At 43.9% G+C, this 26,716-nt stretch overlaps 2 protein-coding genes across 16 annotated transcripts in view; one reads left to right on the top strand and one right to left on the bottom strand.

Moving 5' to 3' along the window:
- Positions 1 to 24,961, top strand: part of LOC101076136 (teneurin-2) — a 189,023-nt gene extending 164,062 nt beyond the window's left edge. For 10 of the 12 annotated variants that reach the window (XM_029847144.1, XM_029847146.1, XM_029847150.1 and 7 more), the window contains 15 exons: positions 1 to 230; positions 1,020 to 1,174; positions 1,416 to 1,517; positions 1,781 to 1,954; positions 2,058 to 2,695; positions 2,913 to 3,088; positions 4,468 to 4,703; positions 4,802 to 5,098; positions 5,235 to 5,792; positions 5,879 to 6,148; positions 6,417 to 6,827; positions 7,066 to 7,176; positions 7,393 to 7,660; positions 8,057 to 8,187; positions 8,361 to 10,729. In XM_029847144.1, the coding sequence (XP_029703004.1) occupies positions 1 to 230; positions 1,020 to 1,174; positions 1,416 to 1,517; positions 1,781 to 1,954; positions 2,058 to 2,695; positions 2,913 to 3,088; positions 4,468 to 4,703; positions 4,802 to 5,098; positions 5,235 to 5,792; positions 5,879 to 6,148; positions 6,417 to 6,827; positions 7,066 to 7,176; positions 7,393 to 7,660; positions 8,057 to 8,187; positions 8,361 to 9,098 (4,495 nt within the window). In that variant the 3' untranslated portion in view covers positions 9,099 to 10,729. Of the gene's footprint in view, positions 231 to 1,019; positions 1,175 to 1,415; positions 1,518 to 1,780; positions 1,955 to 2,057; positions 2,696 to 2,912; positions 3,089 to 4,467; positions 4,704 to 4,801; positions 5,099 to 5,234; positions 5,793 to 5,878; positions 6,149 to 6,416; positions 6,828 to 7,065; positions 7,177 to 7,392; positions 7,661 to 8,056; positions 8,188 to 8,360; positions 10,730 to 22,135; positions 22,265 to 23,595; positions 23,765 to 23,853 lie in introns of those variants that run through there. The other 2 variants (XM_029847145.1, XM_029847155.1) reach the window with 2 other exon arrangements.
- LOC115252327 (cysteine-rich and transmembrane domain-containing protein 1-like) lies at positions 15,169 to 25,267 on the bottom strand. 4 transcript variants are annotated; one of them, XM_029847157.1, is made up of 4 exons: positions 17,790 to 18,402; positions 17,647 to 17,699; positions 16,034 to 16,211; positions 15,169 to 15,302 (listed from the first exon to the last, which is right to left on the bottom strand). In XM_029847157.1, the coding sequence occupies exons 1-4, from the start codon at positions 17,820 to 17,822 to the stop codon at positions 15,261 to 15,263; spliced, it is 306 nt and encodes a 101-aa protein (XP_029703017.1). In that variant the 5' UTR covers positions 17,823 to 18,402; the 3' UTR covers positions 15,169 to 15,260. The 4 variants fall into 4 exon arrangements, 2 of the variants coding, with proteins under 2 accessions (XP_029703017.1, XP_029703016.1); XR_003890742.1 differs by lacking the exons at positions 17,647 to 17,699; positions 17,790 to 18,402 and adding an exon at positions 25,153 to 25,267; XR_003890741.1 differs by lacking the exon at positions 17,647 to 17,699 and having other exon boundaries at positions 18,312 to 18,422.
- Between the last annotated feature and the right edge of the window lie 1,449 nt (positions 25,268 to 26,716).

Here is a 26,716-nt window from a genome sequence, read left to right on the forward strand (position 1 = left end):
TAATAACCCGACACATAAGTACTTCCTGGCGGTGGACCCGGTTACCGGGGCTTTGTTCATCTCCGACACCAACTCCCGCCGTATTTACCGGGTGCGCTCATTAACTGGAGGCCGTCTGCTGTCGGACAATGCTGAGGTGGTGGCTGGGACGGGTGAGCAGTGTCTGCCCTTCGATGAACGCTGCGGTGATGGTGGAAAAGCCACAGAAGCAACGCTGATGAGCCCCAAAGGTGATGAAGGCATAATCAAATGAATCGAATTCTTAACAAAAGGAATAATTATAACAGAGTGGTGCAGCAGTCAGTGCTGTCAATACGCAAGCGAGTTTTGTTTAGAACGTCTGGAAATGTCTGGAAAGAAAAGCTGTAAACCAAACTGTTTTTATGGTGCACTCATTCCATAATTCCACTAAAGCAGCACATAGACAGAAAGAGGTTGGAAACCAGGTTAATGGTAATCTTATTAATGGAATTATTTTAGCTGATCAGCGGATCTTAGAACATTGTGACACCAAACTGTCAAGGATGTCGTACTGTCACATTTCCTGTCAGTGACACACATGTGCAGATGTGGTCCTTCAGAAGTGTGCTACTCGTGTGTGTGTGTGTGTGTGTGTGTGTGTCTCTCTCTTTCTGTCTGCCCTGTGTTGTTCCCCTGATCTGTCATTGTGGAGTTATTTTGGTGCACGACTGTGTCAAACAAACACACCAGTTTGACTGTCTGACAGGAGTTCGGCTGCCACTAAATGTCAATAAAGGACTGAAAATGGTGGCAGTGAGAAAAATGACGAGCAGATCACCGAAAGTGCAACACGCATCGTACTTTTAAAAGGGCCTGCTTGCCGGGTTTCATCCCAGCATTGCTATGACTCCACTGTTTCTCCCTTATCGTCAGTTCCATCACTTCTTTTACCTTCGTTCCTCCGAGCATTCAGACAGCTCTCCCATTTAAATCCGTCTAAAATGCGACGCTCATTTGAGTCAGACTGAAGTTCTCACGTTCCTCGGGTGCTCTCACAGGTATCGCTGTAGATAAAAACGGGCTGATGTACTTCGTGGACGCCACCATGATCCGCAAGGTGGACCAGAACGGCATCATCTCCACACTTCTTGGAGCCAACGATCTGACCGCCGTACGGCCGCTGAGTTGCGACTCCAGCATGGACGTGAGCCAGGTACCGCAGTTAGGAGGAAGTGCAGATAGGGTGATAGGTAATAATCTAACAGCGGCCTGAGTGCTGAGCTATGACAATTGTGTGGACACGATCCAGCCAAGAGGTCGGAGCTGGATTGAATTATATAAATGAACCGGGACGCTACTCACTTCTCAAAATTGAGAAGCTAGCATAAACCTCAGTGTCCTTTCACCCCCTTAAGTGTAGACACCGTCACATGTATAACTTTTCTGCCTCCTAGGTGCGTCTTGAGTGGCCAACAGACTTGGCAGTAAACCCCATGGATAACTCCCTCTATGTACTGGAAAACAATGTGATCCTGCGCATTACTGAAAACCACCAGGTCTGTATCAAAAGGCCAGATTACCATAGCAAAACCATTAGGGTGGAAACTCATTACAGGAGTTTGACAGAATTTAGGCAATTATTCCCCCTCAAGCCAATATAGGAGTAAGAGTTCAATGCTCTTTTTCCAAGTTCTTGCATTGGTGAAAATATTACTTTTAATTAGGTCCAGGAATGTTAAACTTTCTGGATTCTTGCACTGGTGATCAAAGGTTCATTCAGTTACACAAATGCCGCAATGATCTCTGCTTTTGACTTCAGGTGAGCATCATCGCAGGCCGGCCCATGCACTGCCAGGTACCGGGTATCGACTACAGTCTCAGTAAGCTGGCTATACACGCAGCGCTGGAGAGCGCCACAGCGATCGCCCTGTCGCACACTGGCATCCTCTACATCGCTGAGACGGATGAGAAGAAGATCAACCGGGTTAGACAGGTACGAGGATCTTTTGTTTCTTTTAATAAGTCACTTCTTTTAACTAATTATCCTGATTTTTTTTCTGTATTCATGGGTTGTTTTTTTCTTTATTTTTTCACAGGTGAGCACCAACGGAGAAATCTCTCTCCTGGCTGGTTCGCCATCCGACTGCGACTGCAAGAACGATGTCAACTGCAACTGTTTCTACGGCGATGACGGCTACGCCCCAGACGCTGGACTGAACTCCCCCACGTCCTTGGCTGCGTCTCCTGATGGGACGCTCTTCATCGCGGACCTAAACAACATACGCATCAGAGCCGTGCGAGCGAACCGTCCTGGCCCCGCCGTCTCAAGCGTGGGTTATGGTGGAACCGCACAATATGAGGTGGCTTCACCAAGGGAACAGGAGCTGTACATATTTAGTGGGGAGGGGCTTCACATACAGACAATTAGCCTGGTGACTGGGGAGCCAATTTACAACTTCACCTATGGCCCTGATGGAGAACTAGCCATGCTGATAGATAACTGCAACAACACGGTAAAGGTGAGAAGGGATGGTCAGGGCCAAGGAGGAGGAGCCGGCCTGCTCAGACTTCTACTTCTGCCGGAAAATCAAGTGGTGACTCTGGGACTGGACCCCAGTGGTGGCTTGCGGAGTGTCGTAGCTCTGGGCCAGGAGGTGGCTTTGATGAGCTACAGCAGCAACACTGGTCTCCTGGCAACCAAAGCTGATGAGACTGGTTGGACCACTTTTTACCAGTGAGTGCTTGCGCTTATGTGAATCGTGCATTCTTGAATATTTGTACCCCATTTTGATATATTGTAATTTTTAAAAAATAAATAAATCCGCCTTGTTGCTCAAATCTCATACGGAGCACTTGTGCCCCCTAGCGTTAGCCTCTAAAATTACAAAGCCTACATCTCTGAGAATTGCCCTCTTTTTTCATAGTCAGGTATCACAATCTCTTTTCCCCAGGTATGACAGTGAGGGTCGCCTGACCAATGTGACATATCCTACGGGCATGGTGACCAGCCTTCACCGCGAAATTGAGCGCTCCATCAATATCGACATCGAGAGCTCCAGCAGAGACGACGACGTTACCGTAATCACCAACCTGTCCTCTGTGGAGGCCTCGTACACCGTGGTGCAAGGTAAAGCCTTCAAAAGCAGACCCAGCAGATCCCTTGATTTTTAAAAATGCACCAATCAAAATGGCGAGCTCATCAAGTAGGGACGTGTATGTGTGACATCACTTTAACTGGATAACAATTAATTTAGTTGGCCTGTCTGTTTTCCAGTGTTATAAGAAAGACCAGTGAATATAAAGTTAAACAAAAAACTCTGAATCCTCTGTGAAGGGGAATATGCTCCCTCCTGCAGCTGCTAATTGAAAGCCATGGAATATTCGCTCAGTTACGTACATGCTCGAGGAGATTATTTCCCCCCTACTCATATCCAACCCTTTCAGAGTAAAATTACCAATATATAGCTGGTAATCCCAACTGGGATCATCCAGCTTTTGAATATCATCACAGCAAAATTCATTAACTCATGTAGAGTGAATCCTCCTCATCCCTCAAGCTTTCTCTTCACGCCGACAGAAATACACAGCGCCACACAAATACAGCTCTCAGCCCGTTCCCATGATCCCTGGGCTTATTTGGTCTTTTTAGAAGATAGAAAGAAGAAGAAGAGTAATTGTCTCCCCTCCCTTGACCGATGTGAGTAGCGTGACAAAAATCTGAAGGAAATCTGAAGGCCTCAGAGAGACTCGCGTGTAGATGTATTCAGTGATTCACCTGCATGGCGAGAGGAAAGGCGAAGAGTTGTTCACAGAACTGTAAGACATTTAAGGTTTCCGCCACACTGTGTGGGTTTCCGTACGGCTCTCTGCTGACATACCCACTTAACCATCTCCCTCTTTTCACATTCCCTCTTGCGCTCTTCATTAACTCCTGCACAGTGAATTCTCCTTGGCCCTCAAGCTCTCATTTCTCCACCGCCTTCTCCCTCGCCCTCACTTCTGTTTTATTACAAGGTTGTTCAGTCGGAGAGAGCTGAGAACATTTATCTGAAGGCTGTTGCTGCCAAGTCAGTGGGAAAAAAAACCAAAAAAACATCTCTTGTCTGTTTGAGGCTTTGTTAAAAACGGCCTGGAGCTTTATTACAAATTGGCCTCATGGATTACTGTCATTTATGATGGGAATTCAAATGGAGACGCCATCTGATCTTGATGAATAGAACACACTTTCAGTCACATCATTGCATTCAAGAAGCCTGTTTTCAGACATTTCAGCATCGGGTTTCATTCTTACATCTCATATATTGAGCCATTGAGCATAGAAACAGGGGAAAACATAAGATATTAGGATTCATGCCAGCTATGCTTCTCTTCTTAATGTGCCACAGTCAGAGAATATGTTCCTATATATAAGATATAACGCACACAAAGACACACTGCGACACTGATAGAAAGACTGTCACTGTTTGTCCGTACCTCGCCATTATACGTCCGTCTCTCTGACAACAGACCAGGTGAGGAACAGCTACCAGCTGTGCAACAATGGCACCCTGAGAGTGATGTACGCCAACGGGATGGGCATCAGCTTTCACACTGAGCCCCACATCCTGACAGGCTCCGTCAGCCCCACGATCGGCCGCAGGAACATCACCCTGCCCACTGACAATGGCCTTAACTCCATTGAATGGCGTCTGCGCAAGGAGCAGACTAAGGGCAAGGTCACCGTCTTTGGCAGGAAGCTAAGAGTGAGTTGAGATTTCAGCATTAAAGACGGCACATCTGAAAGGAGGAGCTCTAAAACCTTCCTTTAAATCTGTCTCTCAATTTTCCTTTTTGTCTTCAGGCTCACGGGCGTAATCTCCTCTCTATCGACTTTGACCGCAACACGCGCACAGAGAAGATTTATGACGATCACAGAAAGTTCACCCTTCGCATCATGTACGACGCCCAGGGTCGGCCAGCCATGTGGCTGCCCAGCAGCAGCCTGGCAGTCGTCAACGTGTCCTACTCTCCCACGGGGCAGCTTGTTGGACTGCAGAGGGGGAGCATGAGTGAGAGGACCGAATTTGACTCGCAGGGACGCATCGTGTCTCGTTCGTTTGTCGACGGAAAGGTGTGGAGCTACAGCTACCTGGACAAAGTAAGGACATGTGTCTTTGTTTTCTGTAGGTTCGAAAGTTTATATGAATTGACAAGTAAAGTTTCATGAATGATGATATGTAGAGTTTTAAAGAGATTTGTCGCCTGATCTTTATTTCCTTTCCCCTTTGTTTCAGTCAATGGTGCTGCTCCTGCAGAGCCAGAAACAGTACATATTTGAGTTCGATGGTTCGGGTCGGGTCACAGCTGTGATCATGCCCAGCGTCGCCCGCCACACCATGTACACACACGTGTCTGTCGGCTACATCCGAAACACCTACAACCCACCCGAGAGCAATGCCTCCATTATCCACGATTACACCGAGGATGGCAGACCCCAGGCCGTCCACTTTCTGGGAACCGGCCGCCGCGTTCTCTACAAGTACGGCAAGCTGGCGAAGCTGTCCGAGATCGTGTACGACAGCACCGCCGTCACTTTTGGCTACGACGAGACGGCCGGCGTGCTAAAAATGGTCAACCTGCAGAGCGGGGGCTTCTCTTGCACCATACGTTACCGCAAAATGGGTCCGCTCATTGACAAGCAAATCTACCGCTTCAGCGAGGAGGGCATGGTTAATGCTAGATTTGACTACACGTACCACGACAACAGCTTCCGGATCGCCAGCATGAAGCCTGTCATCAGTGAGACGCCACTGCCCGTTGATCTCTATCGCTACGATGAAATTTCCGGAAAGGTGCGTGTATTAGATTATGTTATGTCCTGCCTTTGTGAATGTGACTCTGTGAGTTAACGTTATTTGTCCGCTCTCTCCCCCTGCAGGTGGAGCACTTTGGAAAATTCGGGGTGATTTATTATGACATTAATCAGATCATCACCACCGCCGTTATGACGCTGAGCAAGCATTTTGACACCCACGGCCGCATCAAGGAGGTCCAGTACGAAATCTTCCGCTCCCTCATGTACTGGATGACGGTGCAGTACGACAGCATGGGGCGGGTGGTGAAACGAGAACTCAAAATCGGGCCTTATGCCAACACCACTCAGTATCGCTATGATTACGACGGCGATGGACAGCTCAGCGGCGTCAAGGTGAGAGTTGATTTTAGATGTCTTATTTTAACAAGTGCTCTAAATTCTAAATCAGGGTTGTCCAAACCTGCTCCACAAGGACCAAAATCCTGCCGGATTTTCTGTCCAAACAGTCAGAAATCCCTTTCACCAACAATAGTGGGATCCCAGGTGAAAGCGTTGTCTCCCCAGTAGGATAGAAAACTGGACTGTGGCCTTTGGGGACTGACTTTGGACGGCCCTGCTCTAAACGAAGAAACACTCATTAAATTAACTTGTCTGACTGCAGGTGAACGACTGGGCCACCTGGCGCTACAACTACGACCTGAACGGTAATCTCCATCTGCTAAACCCCGGGAACAGCGCCCGCATCCTGCCCCTCCGCCACGACCTCAGAGATCGCATCACGCGCATGGGAGATGTCCAGTATCGCGTGGACGAGGACGGCTTCCTCAGCCAGCGTGGCTTCGACGTTTTCGACTATAACTCCAAAGGTCAGCTGCTGCGGGCTTACAATCGAGGCCCGGGAGGATGGAGCGTGGTGTATCACTATGACGGACTGGGGCGCAGGGTGTCCACGAGGAACAGCGTGGGACAACACCTGCAGTTCTTCTATGCTGACCTCAACTATCCGACCCGGGTCACGCACATCTTCAACCACTCCAGTTCGGACATCTCATCACTTTACTACGACCTGCAGGTTGGACTAGTTTTTTTAAAGGAAACACAGAGTGTAACATTTTATATCGAGACAAATTGGAGAAAGACTTAATAAATAATTTTTTGAACCCGCTGGAGTTTTCAGGTGCATTTGCATGGTGTCAAGGCTACAGATTACATATTTCTGTCTCGTAAAACTCCAAAAGACTGCAGAATTTCATTATGAAATGTATTACTGTGAACATTACAAACGTACTAAATTTCCTTGTCATGATCAGGGACACTTGTTCGCCATGGAGGTGAGCAGTGGAGAGGAATATTACATCGCTTCTGACAACACCGGCACACCACTGGCAGTCTTCAGCAGCAACGGACAGATGATTAAACAGGTAATACACACAGTATATTTGGATCTGTCCTTGTTTCCACTTAATTCCCGCTGTGAAAATAGCAAATGTAGTGGGTTGACAAGTCTGGAAAACAGCTCCAGGCTCAATCGTGAGCTCCTGGGGTGCCTTTCTGTACATGAAATATGGTTCTGACCTTTTCATGGGAGTCAGAGAGGATTTCACTAAAAGCAAAGTGGTTCTTCTTGTGTCGTTCAGGTTCAGTACACTCCCTATGGTGAAGTGTACCTGGACTCAAACCCAGAGTTCCAGCTGGTAATCGGTTTCCACGGTGGTCTCTACGACCCTCTGACCAAGCTGGTCCACTTCACTCAGCGAGACTACGACGTTCTGGCCGGGCGCTGGACTTCGCCTGACTACAGCATGTGGCCCAAGATTGGAAGAGATCTTTCTCCATTTAATATGTACATGTTCAAGAACAACAACCCCCTGAGTGACATGCTGGATGTCAAAAATTATGTCACAGGTAGAGCATTCAATGAGTAATTCTACATAATTTAATCATTACTTCATGGGAGGTGGCAGGACATTTAATCAGAACTGTCCATTTCATTCCAACCTTCATTTTACCACTCTAGGCCTGGTAAATATTTTACAGAAAAACATTTCTTAAAACATAGAGGTCCATGAATAATGCAGAGTATCAAGTGAAAAATGGGCAGATAATAGACACATCTCTGCATCAGCCTCAGGTTTCGCCGTAAAAGGAAAAAAATATTTGGTTAAGGTGGTTTCTGCAACTGTACCTCAAAGAGTTACAGAGGCTCTCTTTAATTAATGGCAAAAAAACCACAACTATATATGAAAATATTTATACATTTGTTGCCATTGGGTAAATTCTCGCCCTTCCCGTCTTCTGTAGATGTGAAGAGCTGGCTGGTGATGTTTGGCTTCCAGCTTAGCAACATAATCCCAGGATTCCCTCGACACTCGCTGTACTTTGTGGAGCCGCCATATGAGCTGCAGGCCACCCAGCACTGTGAGAACGGACAGGTACTGACTTTGGTTCTGAAACCATTGCCAACAGAAGCAGAGTGGTTACGAATTGCATGAAAATGATTGATGACGCATATGAGTCAGTTTTAATAATGGTGCTAGTAGCCGCTAATATACTGCAGGAAACTGACAATACGAGTGAGTGAAATGTCCGATGTGTTCCCGTGCAGCTCATCACAGGTGTGCAGCAGGCGGCAGAGCGTCACAACCAGGCCTTTATGGCCCTGGAGGGTCGTCTCCTAAACAAGGAACGCAGAAGGCGCAAAAACAAACCAGGTCACTGGTTCGGTACCAGCACCCCCATAATAGGCAGAGGAGTCATGCTGGCTCTGAAGGAAGGGAGAGTGGTAGCCGGCGTGTCAGCTTTGGCCAGCGAAGACAGCCGTAAAGTTGCTTTGGTGCTCAACGGTGCCCAGTACCTTGAAGGCACCCATTATACCCAGGATGGGAAGGACTGCCACTACTTTGTTAAAGTGGGCTCCGCTGACAGCGACCTGTTGGCACTGGGGCTCACCAACGGGCGAAAGTCGCTGGAGAGCGGAATCAACGTGACAGTGAGCGGTCGCTCGAGGAGAGGAGTGACCGTGGAGTTTGCGGTTCCTTCTCTGGTGCTGAGCATTCGCTACGGGCTCGCCGTGGATGTAGTGGACGAAGAGAAGGTAAGACTTTTGGAACTGGCCAGGCAGAGAGCCTTGGCTGGGGCCTGGAGCAAGGAACAACAGAGGGCCAGGGACGGGAAAGGAGGCAGCCGTCTCTGGACAGAGGGTGAGAGACAGCAGCTCTTAACTTCAGGTAAAGTACAAGGCTACGATGGCTACTATGTACTTCCTGTAGAGCAGTATCCAGAACTGGCTGACAGCAGCTTCAACATCCAGTTCCTCAGACAGAACGAGATGGGCAAGAGGTAACGGCACACCTGAACTTGCTTGAAGGGCACTTTTAATTCTCTGGATCCTACTTTTTATTTTTTCCTACCCAGCCTCCTCAACCCTACTCCTCTTTAAAGAAAAAAGAAAAATGTGGAGAATTAACCAACAAATGGGGTTATTTGTGGAACGCTGCAGGGACTTTCGAAAGAATGACTTATCAGAAAAAAAAGAGTTCATTTTACTGCCACCGGCAAAAAAAAGGAAAAAGAAAATCTTAAAAAAAAAAAAGTTTGGATGAATGGTTCTTTTTAGGGAAAAAAAAACTGGAAAAGCACTGAAGAACCTTTGAGAACTGTTGCTTAATGAATAAGAATCCCCTTTTTAAAAAAGATAGTGATATTTTCACCCATATTTTTTGGGTCACACTGACAGCGGCCATGACAGTTACCACGCAGCGGAGTTATTCTGTGCTGCCAAGGCAAAGGGACCAAAGTAAACAAAGCCACTCCAGAGAGCAGCATTTTACAGCTACACGCCAACGGAGGACGCCGCAGAGGCGTTCGGTCCGATGAGTCACCTCCCTGTCTCAGGCCTCCCATCGTCCACCACGGACCGTTCCGCCGCTGCCCAAGCAGCGCACATCCAGCCAAGCGACACCGGAGCTCATCGTACCCATGAATAAATCGGATGTCAATAAACAAAAGATGATCAACTTAACAAGAAGCAAACAAAAAAGAAAAAAGCAGTCCAAAAAAAAAGGTGATGGATATCTGTGGACAATGTGCGTGAGACAGCAACGTTTAATCGGACGAGAGAAGAGGAATCATATTACTACATATGTGTCCACCTAAATTTCAGGATGTTGCGTATACTGTAGATGCCGTAGTTTTGTACATTTCAGTCGCAGTAGAATCGTGAGACTTTCACCGAGGCACTTCTGTACAGAACGATCAAACACAACACTGTCCGGAGAACATGCTAAGTTAGTATTTATTTCATGATTTTACATTTATTTATTAGTACTATATGACAATCATGAATGAGTCACCGGTTCTATTTAAAGCGAGCATTAATGGATGAGTTGGTTTCCTTTTGTAAGCTATGTACGAAGAAAAAAAAAAGTTCTGTTTGTTTTTGTATCATTTCAGTTTGCTGGCAGGGCAAATAATAGTCTCTCAAAAGAATAATTTATGTAATAAAGTGTTTAAAAAAAGCAGTTTATACCTTAAATAAAGTCTTTAAAACTGTGAAATCTGTTTTTTCGAATTATATTTCGATGTACAGTGTATAGACTTACCTTTATGCAGCACAGTAGAATATTGTCCAGAATATCAAGTTTTATATTTCTAAGAGGAAGTGGCTTGTAATGTGCAAAATCTTTAGCTGGTCTTACTACTCTAGAATTTTTGTGGCACTCTAATATCCATATCTACAATATCGGTCCCCTTTTTGTTGTTTTTGACTGTTTTTTTTGTGCGGAAGCAGCGAGAATTCTGTCCTAGATCCCAACAGCAGTAGCAGTAATGGATCCTTCTCACTGTGAAGAGACTCGTGCTGGATGTCATAATGTACCAAAATCAGTATTATCGACGGATGATTATCATGCGTTCACTGAAACGAGACTCTTCTGAGAACCTTATCAATAAAACATGATTGTTTACTGCAATCGAGCATCGTGTACGTTCATCTCCTTTATGTGTCTGGAGTCTGTTCATCTGCTTTCCTAACTGCTGCACCAGTCAGCAACCATCAGCTGGATATGGTGGAGCATGCGGACGCTTTAGAACTGGCTAGCTTGTTTCTAGGAGATAATAGAGACAAAATTAAATATAAAGGAAGAGTGATTATCAAAGTCGCCCAGTGGGCATTAAGAGCATTCCAAAAACTACATTAGTGTGGCTCCCCATCTATTGGATTTGTCACGCTGCTTAGCTAAACAGTGTTTAATTAAAAGGCAATAATGTGTCCTTTTTTTATACACTCCTTGTTTCCATCACCCGAAAATGGCCAGTTTAAACTAAACACTGCGAGTTAAATGAAAGAAGCTGCTCGATATGTTCAAATATTTAAAACAAAAAACATTTTCTTCCATTTCGCTCTCATTTCTGCTTTCACCTATTAATCTCACCCAAAGAGGCACTTTAACCAATCTTTTTAGGAAACAAAGGTCTCGGATGCATCATAGGATCAGAAATATTACAATGATCTGCACATTACATCCACATTTATCTCTTTACTGCCATGTAGCACAAATTGGGGAAGTAAATCTGAATTCAAACATTTTTCTACATTATAACCGGGGTGAGTGTACGATTTAGTGCGTTGCAAACACTTCCGTCTCACTGCTCATCATGGTCCTGCCTTGGCGGCTCACAAGCCCCAGTAAACATGCAATGTTAGATTTCATGCAGGTAATGCATGTGTAAATACCCAACTGTTTGTTCCCCATGCTAGCAGTAAAGGTCATTTGTCTGTTCCCAGCCTTTCTTGTGCAGAAAAGTGGCTGATTAGTGATTACAAGCTTTGTTAGTTGTTCCTAAAGTATTTACTGAATGTCATTAATTAAGAACTGAAATTAAATTAAATTAAATTAACTTTTTAGGTCCTATAGATTCTAATTTATGTATTTGTTTATCCAGTCCAATACCTTTTGCTCTACCCTCCAAACTGACAACAAAAGTCTTCCATTTGATGCAAATAAATTGTTTTAAGATTTTTCTACAACGAACAGATCGAAGGCAAAAGGCAGATCTGACAGATTGTTTGTTTTTCACTATATATATATTCCTTTAAAAACAAAACAAGCAAATAGGCCAATAGATTTTAAATTCTGACAAATCAAGTTGTCTCCTAAAATGCGTTTATGGGAAATCATTTTAAGACAACTAATGTGCAAATGAAAGAGCTCATATCAAACATGACTCTTGTCAGAGCACGCTGGCATCCTGACCTCTGGGGCCTCTGGGGTACAGGAGGAGTCAGGGGAAGGGGCTGTTCTGGGGAGAGGGCAGGCAGGAGGGCCATACAGACGTCATTGCATAAAGTGCCAAAGAGCCTTAAAACGGACAAGCCTGAGACAGAGCGTGACGAGGATCGAGACACAGAGAGAGGGTGCACTCTGGGAACACATTCACTGTGTCCAAAACCACCCCCTATACTCTACATAGTAGTGATGGGACGATGATACCTCAAGGAGTGTATTGACACACTACACAAACTGTGTCGGCAGTGTATTGATACTGTGTTGGTCACCCACTAGTGACCCCTGCAGTAGTTATAAAATGATTGCAGGTAAAGGAATTCCTTGTTTGCTAAACTGAGTTGGTATGTAAAATATAGCAAATTTGAGTTACAATTCAGTTACAATTTTTTACTTATGTACACACATTTTTTGTTAACTTAACTGTTAAATCATATGAAATAATACAAAAAAGTGATTAGTTTATGATTTTGTATTGAAAAACGAAAGTTTTTGGAGTGTCTTTGCTCCAAGGCGATTTCTCCTCTTAGACACCAGCTCCCCAGCCTTAGAAAATACTCTTTCACACGGTGCAGATGACGGTGGTGAGCAGAGAGTTTTAAGTGCAAGCTGAACAGAGTAAAAACTAAGGTGGCGCATTGCATTCACTTGTTAAAAAAATAGACACCCTATCTCATGATTTCGAGATCAGGATCTCGTTATTATGAGATAAAATGAATAAAGCAACTGTAAGGCTTTTTAACTGACTGTCATATGTATCACAGGTCATTCACTTGATAAACTGATAAGGTGAGCGCAATGCGCCGCCGTTAAAAATTGTATATAACAGTAAACAATGCTCAAAGGAGAAAAAGATTTCCCTTGTTTGGAGTCACAAGATCAAAATTATTCCACAGTGGGGAAAACTTCTTAGAACGATCCATAATTGCGCAACTGCAAAACTCCATCCAACAAACCCACGACATGTCGATACAGTTTGTTTCCTTATAAACACACTTTGGCGTGGCACATCCAAACGATACAATTCCTGTATCGGTCACGTGATTTTTTCTTAAAGCAATACACGCATCGATACGGGGTTTCACTCTTGAGCTCTCGGCACAGTGCTGACGCACCAGTGTCGCTCGTCAAATCACTACTACATAGTGCACTCAATAGTAGTTTTCACTTTATCAAGTGAATGACCTGTGATACATATGATAGTCAGTTAGTTTTTACTCTGTTCAACTTGCACTTAAAACTCTCTGCTCACCATCGTCATCTGCACCGTGTGAAAGAGTATTTTCTAAGGCTGGGGAGCTGGTGTCTAAGAGGAGAAATCGCCTTGGAGCAAAGACACTCCAAAAACCTTTGTTTCTCAATAAAAAATCATAAACTAATCACTTTTTTGTATTATTTCATATGATTTAACAGTTAAGTTAACAAGAAATGTGTGTACATAAGTAAAAAATTGTAACTCTGAATTGTAACTCAAATTTGCTATATTTTACATACCAACTCAGTTTAGCAAACAAGGAATTCCTTTACCTGCAATCATTTTATAACTACTGCAGGGGTCACTAGTGGGTGACCAACACAGTATCAATACACTGCCGACACAGTTTGTGTAGTGTGTCAATACACTCCTTGAGGTATCATCGTCCCATCACTACCAGAAACAGCTTCTTCCCCACTGCTGTCTCCCTGCTGAACTCCGACCCCTCTCACTTTACCTCCCTTCAGGCACAATAACCCCGTCTGGATGGAGGATTGTGTAGATCAGGTTGGTTCGGCAAAATTTGTCAGTAAATTTGACCTTTTGAAGGGTTATTGGCAAGTGCCCTTGTCAAAGCGTGCTCAGGACGTTGCTTCATTCATAACCTCTTCAGGGCTTTATTCATATAAAGTTATGCCATTTGGGTTACGAAATGCACCAGCTACCTTTCAGAGATTAATGAATACAGTAGTGGCCGGCTTGGATGGCTGTGCGGTGTACTTGGATGATGTTGTCATCTATAGTGACACATGGGAAAACCATCTACAGCACATCAAAGCTTTGTTTGACCGTCTTGTGTGGGCAAATCTGACAATAAATCTAGCCAAGTGTGAGGTTGCCAGGGCTACTGTAACTTACTTAGGAAAGGTGGTGGGTCAGGGGCACATTCGTCCAGTTAGAGCCAAAGTGTTGGCCATTGATCAATTTTCCCCACCAACAACTAAAAAAGAACTCATGCGCTTTTTGGGCATGGTAGGCTATTATCGGGCATTTTGTAGGAACTTTTCTACTGTGGTTGCCCCTCTTGCTAGTCTCCTTAGTGAAAAGGCAAAGTTTGAGTGGTCACCCCTGTGTCAGCAAGCTTTTGAAGAGGTTAAGCTTGTGATTTCCTCTGCCCCTGTCTTGGCCGCTCGAGTGTTACGACTTGGCTCAAAGTTGTAACAAAAAGAGGGAATCAGCACACAGAAAGATCAAATCATCTAAAGATTTTATTGAGAAACCCAAACCAAAATGATGAGACGGCCACGAGGTATGGTGGCAGCAGCCCAGCCAGAGAGAGAGAGACAAAGGAGAACCGCCCCTTTTATGCCCTCTGGCTCCTCCCAGCTCGCAGGTGAAACCAGTCTCACTGACGACCCACCCAGTCTCTGGGTAAACAAAACAAAACACATGGGCGGGCCTTCACAACTAATTACATCTGTTACAATAATTGCACTATTTACATCTGTTTATTTGCACTACCTACATCCGTTTATTTGCGCTGCTTTTCATACTTTTCACATTTTTACCATACTTTATCATTATTGTATAGTCAAAACATACACATAGTTAAAAACTGCATAAATAGCCTCTATTGATCCTGTAGGAAATTCAGCACCATAGTTACAGCCTGTATACTGTATATATTTATCTTGGTTGCAATGACTTGTATATACCCTTTACATATCTGTGAACTCTGTAAATACAAACATATAGATTGATATCATAAACATATATTATTGTGTGTATATATTGTTTATACCTCATCACAGTTTTGTTTGCTACTTAAGCACTTCTGGTTAGATGCTAACTGCATTTCGTTGCCTTGTACTTGTGACATGTGTAATGACAATAAAGTTTAATCTAATCTAATCTAATCTAATGTAGTGAGTAGTGAATAGGGAACAAGTGTGTGGTTTCGGAAACAGCCTTTATTCCGACAGCATGTCCAAACAGAAGGAGCAACGAAGAACCATCCAACAGCCTTTCAGGAAGGCCTGTATTTGCGTCTCTGTGTTGTCCTCATGCACTGGGGGAATAAAAGGAGGAACATGAGCAGGATCTGAAGAACAGAAAAGGAATTAATAGGAGACACAAATGAAATTTGTGAGGCTTCTCCTTTACTAAACAGACCAGAGTTGCCAAGTCTTCAGCGGTCGGCTGGAGTGTCATAACACGACCAAATGTCTCCTCACTGTGTTCATGTGAGGCACATTACCATGGCAATGCAATGTCACTCAGCCTCAGCCCAGATAAGAGCTTCCAGGACGCACCACTGCTTTCAACAACACACTTTCTTCTTCTTCACTTTCAGTCACATGTCTGCATGCAGGCGTGTCAGATTATTTATTTGAGACCTTGACGATCTTTTCTGAGCACAAAAAAGGGGTCTCAACAAAGAAATCGCCCCTTTCTCGTGTTAATGAACTTACTAACTTACTCATGGTCACTCATGATACAGTGAATGACAAAGGTGTGTTGCCATAGTAGCAGACTAAGGGATATGCATGTTCATATGATGATATACATTACAGCATGTATACATTTTGAGCATAATGACCTAAAGCTAGTTTAATGTGATATTAGTGTGGAATTATCTTATACTAATCTCTAAAAGTCCTTATTTACATTTTTACCTCCAAATATCGTTCATGTAATGAATATTTTAATATAATGAAACTATTTTAACTGGATTTCAACTTATGTGACTACAATCTGCTGCACAGATCTGCATCATTCTATGTCTACGTGACCGCTCACCTCTGTTGGGAGGTTCTCCGTACACAGGCCCAGGTGGGGGTCCCCCCTGCCATCCGTGCTGTGGTTGTCCAGGGTACCCTTGATAAGGGGGCTGTCCTTGAACAGGATAAGGACCTGCAGCACCCATTGGACCAGGGGGGTAGTTGGGATTTCGTACATTATTCTGCATCTTGTTCCCCTGTGGGGGGTAAGATAAGGAAGATAAGGAAAGCAGGCGTAAAAAACACAGACAGAATAGCCAGGCTGATGCTGCCTCTAGCAAATGTCACGTCCACCCTTCCACTAAATGTTTTAGAGCAGGAAATTAGCGCAGTAGCTTTTATAGTAAATGTACACGAAAAGCCTACAGGAAAACTGAATGCTGAGAATAGAAAACATGGGATATGTTATTAAAAGAGTGGTCAATCAGATGATTAACATCATTACTGATGTGTGGCACACTGGATCCATCAGTTGTGCCCTGCGAGATGAGGGGATTGCAAAGAACGCAGACGTGAACCAATTTTGTATTTTCACGCTTGACACAGGAAACACCAGATATCCTGTTCTGTCAAATCACGCTTTTAGTTGCAGCGCAATGTGTTGAGAGGAGCAGAGGACAGTCAATTTAGGCAATTTTATTTCCTTATCGACGACCCTGGTTTAAAAGTGCTATAAATTTGGCATCGGCCGGGTGTCCAAAGGTTAACCGAGAAGTGCATTTCAGCCTCTTCAGCTACCGGTACTTTCAAGGGGATCGGCAATAATCAGTAATCTGACACCAATAAGGCTGACGTGTTCAGCACCATCGAAAATAACTACCACGGTCACCTTGCCTTCAACGTTTGTGTTTAATGAAAATGTGTTTCTGAGAAGATTTTAGAACATGAATGTACCTTGATTTTTGGAATGATCAATTAATCAGTCAATCAAATTTATTGTCCTGCGGTTGTAGACAGACATTAAAATAAAACCACACAACAAACAAACAGGATAATAAATAACAATGGGGACTGTATTGCATCAATGATAGACAAGGACAAGTATAGAAAATAAAATGCAAAAGCTGTTCGTCCTTCTTAAAGGTAGCCTCTGTGTTAGGCTGGAAGCAAAGTTTTTCATTCAGCACAGTTCCAAGGTATTTGTAGCATCCACTTGTTCCATCTCCACTCCCTCCTTCATCACCAGGCCATGATCCAATTTCCCTCAAACAAACTCATTAGGAGTCATCAACAGACTTGTTGATTTGTCCATGCACAAACTGACTTCAAGAAGTCTAACGTGGAGCACGGGGCTCTCTGGGCGGTGGCACGGGCTGATAAGCAATATCAGAATGGGATGCTCCACGCCTCTACCAGCTCTGTATGCAAACTGCATAGGGTCAAAGGTCCCCTAGACCTGGACCAGCTATTACATCACCTTCTCAAACATCTTCCTGAACCAACCATTAATCCGGTGTTAATATTAATATTATTAGGAGATTAATTAGTCATGTGTCTGTCTGGGGAAGCTCAGACAATGCTTTCAAAACACTATTTAGGCCTTGACGCACAAACACAACACACTTGGGACATCTAAGCCCATTAATCTGAAAATGTATGCTGTCATAATGATTAAACTAATCAGTGCCCTACCTGTTGGACTTTCCCTGATTGTGTAACTCTGTGGCGAAGGGCACCCATGAATGCTGTCAAGTGTTCATAGGGCACAATGTTCTGAAAAACAGCAACTCAAAATTCTGCTACTCATTAGACATTATGAAGTGGAAATGGAGCACCTGACGGGCGAGAATTACAGCTACCAGCTGCATGTATAGGCCTCTCCATATGATCCAGCAGCTGGGTAACCTAGCAGCCTTTGTTTACCCCCGCAGATTCTCGGTAACCGATGTACAGAAGACGACGGCCTCTGGGACCCAATTAGGTGAAACTAATCACAGTCACAAGGTCTCTTTTAACACAAACGTAGGAATTTACAGACCGGTAACTCGAGTCTTTGTTAGCGCACATTTAAATGGAGTTTTGTTTTTCTCTACCAAGACCCAAGTCAGCCAGTGTCTTTATCCTGTATGACGTCACTACAGTGACACTCTTCGTATTATAAATCTATTAATATCAATGCCGAATATGGTGTGGGTGATCTAATTCTTGGTGCAATATTCATTCATTATTGTCCGACAAAAAAAGAAAATAAAGATCATTAGAAAACCTGCACCTGCGGGCACCAGCCCCCAACACAGATTGTCTCTTCTCCGATTATTCCAGCTTTAAAACACACAGTATTTCTATTTCCAGCCTACCTTTGTACTGGTATCCAGCTGCAGCGATGTTGTAGAGTTATTTTCTTTCACTACTGTGGTAAATAATAATTTGAATGGTTTTTGATGTCAGCCAACAGCCTGCTGACTATGTACGAACAGAAATAGTTGAGAGGAAAACTCAATGCGTCTCGTGTTTTTCTGACTACAGGGGTGTCCGAGACGGTGATTGGCTGCTGGAAGAACCGCTGCCCTTGCTGTTCAGAAGCCACCGCAATTACGACGGTTCCTGGTCATTTAAGGATAAGGATAAACTTTATTGAGCCCACATCGGGGAAATTCACGTGTTACAGCGGTAGCCCGTGGTGTACAGTACAGTATAGTACTAAAAGAAAGGGAAAAAAAGACTCTTATGTTATGTACATTACTATGTACATTATACATTATATACAGAAATTAAAAATTATATACAGAAGGAATGTCAGGCAATATGAAAAAAAATGAAGGTGCAAATAAGAGATGTGCAAATAAGACATTCCGGAGGTAGTATGATTAAGTAGTGCGGAAAAAATTTGCCAAAACCATGGGTTATTGATGCTACATTAAGAGTTGTAAATGTTGTACAATCTGACTGCAGTTGGGATGAATGACCTGCGGTATCGTCCTTTTTACACCGTGGGTGTAACAGTCTGCTGCTGAAGGAGCTGCTTAAGGCCCCCATTTGACCTTAAGGTAATTTGACTTTACGACACCGCTCACTGAGTCAGCGAGCTAAACAATGATAGAAACTAAGTAAAAGAAAGAGGACATTTCACACAAGTGGAATTTTTGCCTTCGTGGGTGGCAAAATGCGAAGTTTATGTTAGGAACGGTTGTACCAGGACCCGAAAGCAGGCAGCACGCAGTGGCGGATCGGTTTCCGAGAAGCTTTATTGAAGTTTACAAGAGTTGTTGAAAATCAAAAGGCGTGGAGTAGTGATGGGACGAGCGACACTGGTGCGTCAGCACTGTGCCGAGAGCTCAAGAGTGAAACCCCGTATCGATGTGTGTATTGCTTTAAGAAAAAATCACGTGACCGATACAGGAATTGTATCGTTTGGATGTGCCACGCCAAAGTGTGTTTATAAGGAAACAAACTGTATCGACATGTCGTGGGTTTGTTGGATGGAGTTTTGCAGTTGCGCAATTATGGATCGTTCTAAGAAGTTTTCCCCACTGTGGAATAATTTTGATCTTGTGACTCCAAACAAGGGAAATCTTTTTCTCCTTTGACCATTGTTTACTGTTATATACAATTTTTAACGGTGGCGCATTGCGCTCACCTTATCAAGTGAATGACCTGTGATACATATGATAGTCAGTTAAAAAGCCTTACAGTTGCTTTATTCATTTTATCTCATAATAACGAGATCCTGATTTCGAAATCATGAGATAGGGTGTCTATTTTTTTAACAAGTGAATGCAATTCGCCACCTTAGTTTTTACTCTGTTCAGCTTGCACTTAAAACTCTCTGCTCACCATCGTCATCTGCACCGTGTGAAAGAGTATTTTCTAAGGCTGGGGAGCTGGTGTCTAAGAGGAAAAATCGCCTTGGAGCAAAGACACTCCAAAAACTTTTGTTTCTCAATAAAAAATCATAAACTAATCACTTTTTTGTATTATTTCATATGATTTAACAGTTAAGTTAACAAAAAATGTGTGTACATAAGTAAAAAATTGTAACTCTGAATTGTAACTCAAATTTGCTATATTTTACATACCAACTCAGTTTAGCAAACAAGGAATTCCTTTACCTCCAATCATTTTATAACTACTGCAGGGGTCACTAGCGGGTGACCAATACAGTGCCGACACAGTTTGTGTAGTGTGTCAATACACTCCTTGAGGTATCATCGTCCCATCACTAGAGTGGAGACCACAAGAAAGTTTTAATCCAAAATCCAAAAAGAAAAATTATAAATAGGTGGCTAGATTACCAATAGGCTGCAGGTGCGCCAGTCCATGGCTCCACCACGCCCCCTGCAGGAAGAAACCTGCAATAGAGTTCCCAGAAGCTGGGAACCTGACATTACCCCTCCCTCAACGGGCACCTCCGGGCGTTCTTCCAGGCTTGTCCGGGTGGGCGCGGTAGAAGTCACGGAGGAGGCTGTTGTCCAAGATGAACCGGCGTGGAACCCACAATCGCTTCTCCGGACCATACCCCTCCCAGTCGACCAGGAACTGGAAGCCACGACCTCGTCAGTGGACGTCCAGGATACTCCGGACCGGATAGGCAGGACCTCCATCCACAATGCGGGGAGGGGGTGGAGGATCAGACGAGGCAACCAGTTCCGTCTCTGCGACTGGCTTCACCTTGGAAACATGGAAGGTGGGGTGTATTTTCAACGCTGGGGAAAGCTTCAGGCGGACGGCTGCGGGGTTTACCATCTGATCCACCTCAAAGGGCCCCACAAAGCGAGGAGCCAGCTTGCGGGATTCGACCTGGAGTGGAAGGTCCTTGGTGGACAACCAGACCTTCTGACCTGATTGATAGGAGGGAGCTGGCATCCGGTGTCGATTGGCCTGTAGTTGAGAACGACGAGAGGTCCGCAATAGAGTCGTGCGGACCTGCCTCCACACCCTCCTGCAACGGCGCATGTTGGCCTGCACTACGGTACTGCAACTTCCTCCTCCTGGCCCTCAAATAATGGAGGCTGGTAGCCCAGGGAAGCCATGAAGGGGGACAGACCAGTGGAAGTAGAGACCAAGGAGTTGTGGGCGTACTCCACCCACGGCAGGTAGGTGCTCCAGGAGGATGGATCTTGAGCTGCCACACACCTTAGGGCGTCCTCCAGGCTCTGGTTCGTTCTCTCTGCCTGCCCGTTGGCCTGTGGGTGGTACCCTGACGTAAGGCTGACCGAAGCTCCCAGCGCCGAACAGAAGGCCCTCCACACTTGCGAGCAAAACTGTGGACCACGATCAGATACTATGTCCTTAGGTAATCCGTGGAAATAATTCCACATTGAACCTTGACAGTATGCGGGGACAGAACAGTCGTTGCTGACCCTTCTTGCAAAGCATTTCTGTGTTTGCATTAAAAGTCAGCTTCTTATCAATACCAAGGTACTTATAAGTCTCCACCCCCTCCACCGCCTGACCCTTAATGGTGGTGAGCTGGACAGCAGGGGGCTTTGACCTAAAGTCAATGACCATGAACTTAGTTTTTGCCACATTTAGTTGTAGGAATGCTTTATCACACCAGAGTACAAAACCATCCACAACAGGACCATGATCAGTGTCATCTGCGTGGAGAAGACTGACAATAGCTGAATCATCAGCAAATTTTAAAAATATGTCCAGTCTGTTGTCATACTGGCTACGGCAATCATCAGTGTAGAGAATGTATAGAAGCGGTGACAGGACACATCCCTCAGGGGATCCTAAAGAGGATAACATCTCCCCAGACAAATAACCGTTCACCCTTACCCGCTGAGTTCTATCAGTTAAAAAATCAAGAATCCAACCCACCATATTAAAATCAAGGTTACATTTTTTTAAGAGCTTTTCAACTAAAATGTGTGGTTGAATTGTATTAAAAGCAGATGAAAAATCAACAAATAAAACCCTAGCATGTGTTTTGCTACCTTCAAGGTGCTTAAGGAGCAGGTTGAGCAGAGTGGCAGTAGCAACCTCGCTTGGCCCTGTAAGCAAACTGTAGCGGGTCAAGAAGATGCTCAGTTTTTGTAAGGACCTCTTTCTTTAGTAACTTTTCAAAACACTTCATGACCAAAGAGGTCAGGGCATCTGGCCTGTAGTCGTTTAACTCCTTGGGGTTATTGTGTTTGGCCACTGGAATAACTATCACTATGACAGACTGGGACGCAGGGTGTCCACGAGGAACAGCGTGGGACAACACCTGCAGTTCTTCTATGCTGACCTCAACTATCCGACCCGGGTCACGCACATCTTCAACCACTCCAGTTCGGACATCTCATCACTTTACTACGACCTGCAGGTTGGACTAGTTTTTTTAAAGGAAACACAGAGTGTAACATTTTATATCGAGACAAATTGGAGAAAGACTTAATAAATAATTTTTTGAACCCGCTGGAGTTTTCAGGTGCATTTGCATGGTGTCAAGGCTACAGATTACATATTTCTGTCTCGTAAAACCCCAAAAGACTGCAGAATTTCATTGTGAAATGTATTACTGTAGATCACATAAGTCCTGTAATGGCGTCGCTTCATTGGCTGCCCGTTAAATTTAGAATAACTTTTAAAACCCTTCTTCTGACCTACAAGGTCCTCAGAGGCCTAGCTCCATCCTACCTGGAGGAGCTAGTGATACCCTATCAGCCCAATAGACCGCTCCGCTCTCAGAATGCTGGTCTACTTGTGGTTCCCAGAGTTTCTAGGAGTAGAATGGGGGGCCGAGCATTTAGCTACCAGGCCCCCCTGCTTTGGAACCAGCTCCCTGTCCAGGTACGGGAGGCTGACTCCATCGCTACTTTTAAGATCAGACTCAAAACCTACCTCTTTGAAAAAGCTTACTGTTACTAATTCAGTACTTCCAGTTACTATCATAGACAGACAAATTATCATACTTAGGGGGTCGTCTAATCATTAGGTCACATTCTAGCTATGCTGTTATAGGCCAAGGCTGCCGGGGTCCGGAAACATGATCACCTGACAGGCCTCTGTCACTCCACTGGGTCATGGTTTCCTCTCCTTTCCTCTCCTTTCCTCTCCTCATCAAGCAGACTAGTTATGCTGATTCTTGTGTAGTTTTTCTGCTTCCCCCCCCCCCCCCATCTATTTGCAGGTATCACTGCCATCGGAGCTGCATAATGACCGCCGGCCCCGTTGAAGTGATTGTGCATATTTTTTGTGTGTGTTTCTGTGCTCTGTGCCTCTCCTCTCCCTCTCCCTCTCCCTCTCCTCTCCTCTCCTCTCCTCTCCTTCTCCTTTTCCTCTCCTTCTCCTCTTCTTTCCTCTCCTCTTTCCCCTCCTCCTCCTTCTCCTCTCCTCTACCTCCCCTTCACTCTACCTCTCCTCTCCTCTACCTGTCCTCCCTCCTCTCCTCTCTCTTTACCCAGCCGGCCATCAGCAGGAGGGTCCCCCTACATGAGCCTGGTCCTGCTCAAGGTTTCTTCCTGTTAAAGGGGAGTTTTTCCTTGCCACTGTTGCTTGTCTGGGGTCAGGCCCTGGGATTCTGGAAAGCGCCTTGAAACAATTTTGATTGTATAAGACGCTATATAAATAAAGATTGATTTGATTTGATTTGATTTGATTTGATTTGATTACTGTGAACATTACAAACGTACTAAATTTCCTTGTCATGATCAGGGACACTTGTTCGCCATGGAGGTGAGCAGTGGAGAGGAATATTACATCGCTTCTGACAACACTTCTGAAAACAGCTCCAGGCTCAATCGTGAGCTCCTGGGGTGCCTTTCTGTACATGAAATATGGTTCTGACCTTTTCATGGGAGTCAGAGAGGATTTCACTAAAAGCAAAGTGGTTCTTCTTGTGTCGTTCAGGTTCAGTACACTCCCTATGGTGAAGTGTACCTGGACTCAAACCCAGAGTTCCACAGCTTCAACATCCAGTTCCTCAGACAGAACGAGATGGGCAAGAGGTAACGGCACACCTGAACTTGCTTGAAGGGCACTTTTAATTCTCTGGATCCTACTTTTTATTTTTTCCTACCCAGCCTCCTCAACCCTACTCCTCTTTAAAGAAAAAAGAAAAATGTGGAGAATTAACCAACAAATGGGGTTATTTGTGGAACGCTGCAGGGACTTTCGAAAGAATGACTTATCAGAAAAAAAAAAAGTTCATTTTACTGCCACCGGCAAAAAAAAGGAAAAAGAAAATCTTAAAAAAAAAAAAAAGTTTGGATGAATGGTTCTTTTTAGGGAAAAAAAAACTGGAAAAGCACTGAAGAACCTTTGAGAACTGTTGCTTAATGAATAAGAATCCCCTTTTTAAAAAAGATAGTGATATTTTCACCCATATTTTTTGGGTCACACTGACAGCGGCCATGACAGTTACCACGCAGCGGAGTTATTCTGTGCTGCCAAGGCAAAGGGACCAAAGTAAACAAAGCCACTCCAGAGAGCAGCATTTTACAGCTACACGCCAACGGAGGACGCCGCAGAGGCGTCCGGTCCGATGAGTCACCTCCCTGTCTCAGGCCTCCCATCGTCCACCACGGACCGTTCCGCCGCTGCCCAAGCAGCGCACATCCAGCCAAGCGACACCGGAGCTCATCGTACCCATGAATAAATCGGATGTCAATAAACAAAAGATGATCAACTTAACAAGAAACAAACAAAAAAGAAAAAAGCAGTCCAAAAAAAAGGTGATGGATATCTGTGGACAATGTGCGTGAGACAGCAACGTTTAATCGGACGAGAGAAGAGGAATCATATTACTACATATGTGTCCACCTAAATTTCAGGATGTTGCGTATACTGTAGATGCCGTAGTTTTGTACATTTCAGTCGCAGTAGAATCGTGAGACTTTCACCGAGGCACTTCTGTACAGAACGATCAAACACAACACTGTCCGGAGAACATGCTAAGTTAGTATTTATTTCATGATTTTACATTTATTTATTCGTACTATATGACAATCATGAATGAGTCACCGGTTCTATTTAAAGCGAGCATTAATGGATGAGTTGGTTTCCTTTTGTAAGCTATGTACGAAGAAAAAAAAAAGTTCTGTTTGTTTTTGTATCATTTCAGTTTGCTGGCAGGGCAAATAATAGTCTCTCAAAAGAATAATTTATGTAATAAAGTGTTTTAAAAAAGCAGTTTATACCTTAAATAAAGTCTTTAAAACTGTGAAATCTGTTTTTTCGAATTATATTTCGATGTACAGTGTATAGACTTACCTTTATGCAGCACAGTAGAATATTGTCCAGAATATCAAGTTTTATATTTCTAAGAGGAAGTGGCTTGTAATGTGCAAAATCTTTAGCTGGTCTTACTACTCTAGAATTTTTGTGGCACTCTAATATCCATATCTACAATATCGGTCCCCTTTTTGTTGTTTTTGACTGTTTTTTTTGTGCGGAAGCAGCGAGAATTCTGTCCTAGATCCCAACAGCAGTAGCAGTAATGGATCCTTCTCACTGTGAAGAGACTCGTGCTGGATGTCATAATGTACCAAAATCAGTATTATCGACGGATGATTATCATGCGTTCACTGAAACGAGACTCTTCTGAGAACCTTATCAATAAAACATGATTGTTTACTGCAATCGAGCATCGTGTACGTTCATCTCCTTTATGTGTCTGGAGTCTGTTCATCTGCTTTCCTAACTGCTGCACCAGTCAGCAACCATCAGCTGGATATGGTGGAGCATGCGGACGCTTTAGAACTGGCTAGCTTGTTTCTAGGAGATAATAGAGACAAAATTAAATATAAAGGAAGAGTGATTATCAAAGTCACCCAGTGGGCATTAAGAGCATTCCAAAAACTACATTAGTGTGGCTCCCCATCTATTGGATTTGTCACGCTGCTTAGCTAAACAGTGTTTAATTAAAAGGCAATAATGTGTCCTTTTTTTATACACTCCTTGTTTCCATCACCCGAAAATGGCCAGTTTAAACTAAACACTGCGAGTTAAATGAAAGAAGCTGCTCGATATGTTCAAATATTTAAAACAAAAAACATTTTCTTCCATTTCGCTCTCATTTCTGCTTTCACCTATTAATCTCACCCAAAGAGGCACTTTAACCAATCTTTTTAGGAAACAAAGGTCTCGGATGCATCATAGGATCAGAAATATTACAATGATCTGCACATTACATCCACATTTATCTCTTTACTGCCATGTAGCACAAATTGGGGAAGTAAATCTGAATTCAAACATTTTTCTACATTATAACCGGGGTGAGTGTACGATTTAGTGCGTTGCAAACACTTCCGTCTCACTGCTCATCATGGTTCCGCCTTGGCGGCTCACAAGCCCCAGTAAACATGCAATGTTAGATTTCATGCAGGTAATGCATGTGTAAATACCCAACTGTTTGTTCCCCATGCTAGCAGTAAAGGTCATTTGTCTGTTCCCAGCCTTTCTTGTGCAGAAAAGTGGCTGATTAGTGATTACAAGCTTTGTTAGTTGTTCCTAAAGTATTTACTGAATGTCATTAATTAAGAACTGAAATTAAATTAAATTAAATTAACTTTTTAGGTCCTATAGATTCTAATTTATGTATTTGTTTATCCAGTCCAATACCTTTTGCTCTACCCTCCAAACTGACAACAAAAGTCTTCCATTTGATGCAAATAAATTGTTTTAAGATTTTTCTACAACGAACAGATCGAAGGCAAAAGGCAGATCTGACAGATTGTTTGTTTTTCACTATATATATATTCCTTTAAAAACAAAACAAGCAAATAGGCCAATAGATTTTAAATTCTGACAAATCAAGTTGTCTCCTAAAATGCGT

This window comes from Takifugu rubripes, chromosome 14 (assembly GCF_901000725.2).
Source record: "Takifugu rubripes chromosome 14, fTakRub1.2, whole genome shotgun sequence".
NCBI classification, from domain to species: domain Eukaryota; kingdom Metazoa; phylum Chordata; class Actinopteri; order Tetraodontiformes; family Tetraodontidae; genus Takifugu; species Takifugu rubripes.